The 7,046-nt window shown below is 42.0% G+C and overlaps 1 protein-coding gene across 1 annotated transcript; it reads right to left on the reverse strand.

Moving 5' to 3' along the window:
* Positions 1-211: 211 nt before the first annotated feature.
* Positions 212-6,052, reverse strand: ENC1 (ectodermal-neural cortex 1 (with BTB domain)). The gene is made up of 2 exons (XM_010084832.1): positions 4,246-6,052; positions 212-509 (listed from the first exon to the last, which is right to left on the reverse strand). Exon 1 carries the CDS (start codon positions 6,044-6,046, stop codon positions 4,277-4,279), a length of 1,770 nt encoding a protein of 589 aa, XP_010083134.1. The 5' UTR covers positions 6,047-6,052; the 3' UTR covers positions 212-509; positions 4,246-4,276.
* Between the last annotated feature and the right edge of the window lie 994 nt (positions 6,053-7,046).

Consider the following 7,046-nt stretch of genomic DNA (forward strand, 5'->3'; position numbering starts at 1 on the left):
GCACTGCCCACAGACAAGCACGCTCTGGTTAGCAGACATCGGCAGCAATACCTCTGTATCTTCATTCACAGTGGCATCTTGCTGTTTCAGACCTGGTCTGCTTCCCCTGCAGCTGGCTCTGGCACTTCAAACCACCACAAAGAGAGGCGACAACCATTTCAAATTTCACATACAAACAGCAGAGTCCATGGAAATCAAGTGCTGTGTGCTGCACAGCTCAGAGAAGTTCTGTCTCTTCTTTTTCTCCTTTGAAGGACTGATTAATATTGGCATTAATCCACAATTACTAGCACAAGGACCAGATCATAGGTTTGTTCATTCATATTTAAACCACGTGCTGAAGCACTGCAGAGTTTTTTTGCCCTCCCATTCCTTCATGTGTAGGTTAGATAATTTACAAGGTGCTGATGACTTTCTTCAAATACAAGAAACGCTGAACGATTTTTCTTCATTAAAACTGTTTCTCCAGATCTGAGGTTCCAATTCTCTTCTCCAAACAAAGGAGTAAACTAAAAGCATGGGAAGAGAGGAAAAAAAAAAAAAAAAAGAGAGAGAAAAGATGTGAAGGGGTTTACTGAGACAATGTACCATAAGGTTTTTGTTAAAAGTCAAAGAAAACCTGAAAGCCACACTCAGGATACAATCCAGTTGATGGGCTTACCCCACACCCCTACCCCTGTGGTCCTGTGCAATAGCCAACTACTGATCAACAAGCCAGCCAAGAACATAATTATTTAGGGTTAGATTTTCCCTTTATTATTCTGCTAGCCTTACTCTGCAAACCATTCTCCTGACCCCAGAAAGTCTGGTTGATTTTTTGGCTATAAATTCAGTCATTTGAAACCTAAATCAAACTTGACCAATACAGTTCAATGTGATGGGCTCTGCATCCAGAATACTTCAACATTTCTATGTTCCCCCAAAATCTTAAAGCTTTGTGGATTTTTTTCAAGTGAACATAACTTCTCTTCCACAAAAGCCCACATGAATGCTTAGTGCAAAGAGTTCTTTCTATCCCCAGGCCAGGGCAAACCTGGTTGGAATAAAGCAGAAGGGGAGCTGAAGGTGTCTCACCCCAATGCCTCCATCCACCATGAAGAATTCTGAATTTAATTTATTCACAATATAGAAAGGCACATATAATCCCCTCACGTAAAACATATCTTATTCATTAGAGCAAAAATGTGCCTCATGTCTTTTCACACAGCAATGCACCATGCATCCATAATTCCAGCCTAGAGTCCTTTATAAAAATTGATTACTAAATGAGAAATTCAGTCTTCAGATGCCAAGATTGTGCTTTGCTTTTCCACTATGAAGCTGCATGAAAATCATAGAATCACAGAATGTTTTGGGTTGAAAGGGACCAATGCTAGCTTCCAGACCATCATCAGCTCATCACAGTCATTTCTGACAGCACTGCTAGAATTTTAGGAGGCAAATCCTACATCCTTACAATGCAAAGGAGCTCTGGTGAACTCAGTTCATTTAAACATACCACATCTCTCTCAAGCTGTGATGCCTACGAACAACAGGGAACATTCACAGGAAACACCACAGCCTACATAACAGCCCAGAGCATCAAGCCTCTTCGCAGCTGAGGGCTTGAAACACATTTTCTTCATTATGTCTAAAAAAAGGTCTCTGCACTTAGTGTTGATTAGTCTTTTCTAGACATTCTTCAGTACCGCAGGCCATTCTTCCCACTGAAACACACTATCAACACTGAAGCCAAAATGTTCCCTGTCATGGGATGAAATAAAAAAAAAAAAATTATAAACAATTCTGAAAAAGAGGGGAAATAAAAATCCTCAACCTAATCAAAAAGCCCCAAGTTTGATGAACAGGACAAAGCAGACTGAAGTCTTCCTAAAAGCTGTCAGACTGGGGCCACACAGAGCCATGAAAACAGAGGGTAATCAGAAGTAATTTCCTTTTTGTTCCTCCCACCCACTGACAAAGCAGCAGGAGTCAGTAGGAAAAAAAAAACCCTACTTGCTGGCTGAGCACACAGCATTGGAGAGATTTCAGTCTACCCCTGCATTCAGCCAGTTATCTTGCATGTTAGTTAAGCCAGTTATCTTGTGCATTAGTGAAGCTAAAATAATGGCTTTTAACAAGATACTGCAGACCAAAGGAAAGCTCTTTGCACTGTTATATTCTGAGGACTCTTTTTCAGAATAAAACACTCCCTCTCATGTACTGTAAACTTCAGAACAATTAAGTCAGTCTCAGAAGAATAAGTCAATATTTTTCTTGGCACAGACCTGAGTCCGGGCATTGAATACTGCTGCTCTGATAACACTGAACTGCTGAAAGTCAGTAATTATAGAAATTAACTGAAGATGTCAGGACATTGTTCCCAGCTAGGGAGGAAGCCACCACACAGAAATCAGGGCTTCCATCTGCTGGCTGTTGGGGATGCTGTTATTCAGGATCTGGTTAAGTCTCAAGGGTTTGCCCTGCTTTCCCAAGAGTAAGTCTGGGAAAAACAAAGCAAGGAGAGGAGAGAGGGCAGAGTCTTCAGGACAAACAACTACCTGGGACAAGAGCAGCTGATGGCACAACACAGCCCAATTTCACACTAGATTTCAATGCTGACATGGTGTTTTGCACAGGCTCAACCTTATATTCTTTATTCAAAGCTCCCAGTTGGCTGAAAGACAACCACAAGATGAATCTTCAGTGTACCAGAGAAAGGAATTTCACAACTACCCTACATTTCTAGGTATATACTTCTATCTACTCTGCTTCAAAGGTTTCATGTTTACCACAAGACTCAGGCAAATGTCTCCAGCTGCAAAAGACACCAGAAAAAAAAAATTATCTGTCCCAAACAGAAGAACCTAGGGAAGTCTTTACACACAATCTATTCTCTCTCTTTTCTGGAGAGCCCCTATCAGTCTGGACTTCTAGGCGATTTAGATGCAGAGGCAGAGGTTGTTTAACTACTGCAACTCTATTTTGCCTTGTTCCTTCTCATCTGCCAGCCTTCACAGTTGCACTATACAGTGTTCCAATCCAAAAAGAAACTACTGCTCAGAGAGCATGGGTTTTTTAGGATTAAGCATGCCACTATATTCGTTTGGTTGGCTGGTGGTAACTATGATTCTGTACTAAAGTCTCAAGGTGGGAGTGAGGGAAAAGAGCAACACAACACTAAGGGGAGTCTGCCAGACTTGTTGCAAAATAACACAAATTAATAATTCTGGAAAATGTGACCTATTTTAAGTGATGTAACTCTATGAAAGATAAAAATAAGGAAAAATTAGTAACAGTTGAAGTAACAGTTAGTGGTTAGCATGAAAAAACAGATTTGAAAAATACGTGTAGGTACCCAGATTTTTCAGTGTTGCTTTTTTTTAAAATTAAGCTTTTCTCCCCTCCTCCTAAAAAACAGAAATTCACAACAACCAAAACAAGCAAGGCCAAATTCAGACTTGCTTGTGAGAAGACACAATGCTGAATTTGCACCTAGTAAGAGCTTGGTCCATTATGTATAATTAAATTGTTTTGGAACAGTGTGTGCTATAGGCTGGTAATTATTTCAGACAGCAATATTAATTGTATGTCTTCCTGACACTATTATCTAGTCCAACATATATGACCATAACTACTTTGAAAAATCTGTATTTTAAAGCTTATCAATGGAGCAAATGCAAGCTTAGTCCATACAGGTGCAACCATGCTGTCTAGGTGATATGGAAAATTACGTCTGAAGTGCCTGTAAAATCCCTTTCGTAAGACAGCAAGTTTCCTTAAAGGCTGTCTGCCTGGAGAAAGCATGCTGTCTGCCTGGAAGTTCAAGTGAATTCAGTATCAGTCTTCAGGTCAGAATTTGCAGTACCTTTTTTGAGCACGGTTACTGGATATAGAGTGACCTGGCCTCTGCTATCAGGAAAGCTGCACCAAACCCTTGTTTAGCATGCATTTAATATCTAAACATACAGCAGGATTCAATTTCCAAATTATGTGCACTTCCACACAAGTAAAGGACTGAGCAAAAATAACATTTTCAACATCTAAATCACGCACAAAGAGAAGTGGCTGCAAGATACACAGCAAACTACTGCCAGCACCTGGCTTTGTCACAGACATGGTGCCTGGCTTAAACAGCCTGTGAATGTATGCCTCCGTTGCTCCAGCTGTAAAGTTGGATTGAATATACTTACCCTCCTCAGAGCTGCTCCTGAAAAGCTTTGCGAAAACATTATTACAGTGGAATTCAAAGGTGCTATTTCTTACCTGATAATTTGTAATTGCAATATACACACAATTACGAGGGAAGGTGCTTCCATGTGCTGACAAATGCCGTGGGAATTAATGAATAGGGAACTGTTGTTATGCTGTTCCATACGTCTAACGTGGGATCATAGCAGTCCAATGTTTTGCACCTCTGAATGCCAAAGTAGCCTCCAACCACATACAATTTGTTTCCAGACGCCACTGCATGGCAGCTCATTCGCTTAGCTGTCACATCTCCCACCTTAGTCCATTGATATGTCTCACTGTTGAATTTATAAGCGGAGCACGCAGAGAATTCAGTATCTCCACCCATAATAAAAATCTGGTTACCCAGAACAGCTGCAGCTGTGTAGCGCCAGGGCTGGGGGCAGGTGGCTGGTACCGTCCATCTGTTTTCACACTGATCGTAGCACTGAACCTTGGGCAGCTTGTCATGGCTAACACTGGTACCTCCAAAAGCAAACAGCTTAAGCTTTGCGCTGACTACAGCTGCATTGCTTACTCCCTCTCGCAGTGGGGCAACCATGGTCCATTTATTGGTCACAGGGTCATATTGTTCTACTTGCTTTAGGGATACTGAAGGGGAAGCTGGAAGGCAACCAGTTGCCGCAGTGTGTCCTCCTACTACATACAAGCAGTGCTTAAGTTCAGCAGAGCCATGCCCAAACCGAGCTACCAGCATGGGAGCAGCCTTTGACCACTCTTCATGAAGGGTGTCATACACCCACACGTCTTTGGAGACTCCGTTCTCTGACCCTCTTCCCCCAGTGATGTACACTTTGCAACCTATGGCACAAGCGCTGAACTCCTTCCGTGGACTTGGTATGTCAGCCTTTGGAATGATCTCCTTTGCTTTTTGGTCCACCAGGTACAGCTTGTCACACATGAAGGTTTGGCCACCCAAAAGAAAAAGCGAATGGCCAGTTTTACGGGGTCTGGCACACAAACTAGTGACCACTCCATCATTCTGTAGGATCTTTAACTTGCATCTTATTGATTCTTCTACAATCTCTTTGCTTTTCCTTTGCTTGGTGATAAGTTCTTCCATGGCCACATTCTCCATAAGGTATATGGCTGGCAGGAGGGCCAGTCTTACTGTCTGCAATAGCTCAGGCAGGTAACAGTGACGCTTACTCAGGTCATAGTTGACCCAGCTGATAGCTGATTCATATACCAGCCTTTCATCTTCAGTTTCTAATTCTTCACTGGAAAGGAGCTGCACTACCATGTCTTTCGGCAGCTGGAGGAAGTCTTCACTTTTACTGATACTCTGGAAGTTGCTAAGGCACATCCTCCACGAGAGTTCATACAGCTTGGTGCACTGGTGAGCATCTGACAACAGCAGCATGCCGAGACAGTTGGTGGGATGAAGGTTTTTCTCTAGAAATTCTGCACAAGCATCCCGAATGTCCTGAAACTCCAGCATGTCACCAGCCTCCAGCAGCGACTCTGCATTCTCCTCGTTGATGATAACCCTGGAGGAATAGGCATAGTCCAGAAGAAGCTCCAACACTTCTGGGTGAATTGAATTATGAAAGTTGACTTCACTGTCCTGGCTCTCTTTCAGTCCTCCACTGAACATTGCTTCGAAATAGCGGCTACAAGCAGCTAGAACAGCTCTGTGGCAGGGGAATGACCTGTTCCCAGCATGGAGAAGTACATCTGTAAAGAGACGCTGCTGACGCAGAAGGTTCAGGTGAGTAAGGACACTATCAGCATAGGATGACTTGTGGAACAAGTATATGTTTATGGAGCCAGTACTGGCCCTAGATTTGCGATTTTCATGCATGCTGACTGACATTTTCTTTCACACCTACAAACAAAGAAAAAAGAGTAAGATTAATGAGACAGTTAAATGCATTATTTTTTACATACCAAAAAATGTATCTGTTACTCATTATAAGATGGGGGGGAAAGCCTTCATTTACAGATGAGTGGACAGAGAATTGCATCTACCTTTGGCATGTGTTTATTTTTTTTGTAAGATGAGTTTCAAAAATGACATACTCTAAATTTGTTGCCCAAGAGCAGGTTTATCTTGGGAAACCTGATCTCCAACTTTCACAGCAATACAGTCAGCAAGTAAGTCGGAGAAGAAAGAAGAAGAACCAGGACCGATTTTCTCACCCTTCCCCAAGCTAGACCAGCTGATTCATTACATATGTACACATGCACATGCTTGAAACATTCTCCTGTCCTGAGTCATAGCAGGAAGAGTTACCAGACAAAATACCTAAGGAATGTCAAAAACTGCACAGGGAACAAAAACATACTAATCCCATTAGCAAACTTCCCTTTGGAATAATGATTCCATATGCAACAGCAGAGAAGGAAAAAAGGGAACTTTAAAGTAAAAACCTAGCAACAATACTAAATTCACGCTTGCAAAGCCTTTAAAAAATATGACAAGAGAATCTGAGAGATTACATCTCAAACTCATCAGCAGACACCTGTTAATAGTGATGCAGCATATACACCGGCAGAGTCAGTGGAAAAATGTGTTTTGACTATCAACTTCAGTTGATAGTCATGGTATCACCTCTGAAGCTACCCTGAGAGTCAGGTACTCAGAGCACAAGCCACTGATTCATTCTGAGGTTTGGAAAAGACATAAAACACAAGACATACCATATCCTACCCTATTTCCTAACAAACACAATGCTGTTCAGTCCCTGTTTAGAGGTGAATGCTACTGTTACCTGCCACTGTATTCAGGTCTATGTATGATGACAGCATCAAGTTTGCAGATTCAATTAAGAGTCAAGCCAAAACAGTGTTGACCATAGGAAAGGGAGAAATAC

Source organism: Pterocles gutturalis, unplaced genomic scaffold (assembly GCF_000699245.1).
Source record: "Pterocles gutturalis isolate BGI_N339 unplaced genomic scaffold, ASM69924v1 scaffold12640, whole genome shotgun sequence".
NCBI classification, from domain to species: domain Eukaryota; kingdom Metazoa; phylum Chordata; class Aves; order Pterocliformes; family Pteroclidae; genus Pterocles; species Pterocles gutturalis.

Excerpts from the sequence above, each read along its gene's own strand:
- ENC1 (XM_010084832.1), bottom strand. The coding sequence starts at position 6,046 with ATGTCAGTCAGCATGCATGAAAATCGCAAATCTAGGGCCAGTACTGGC.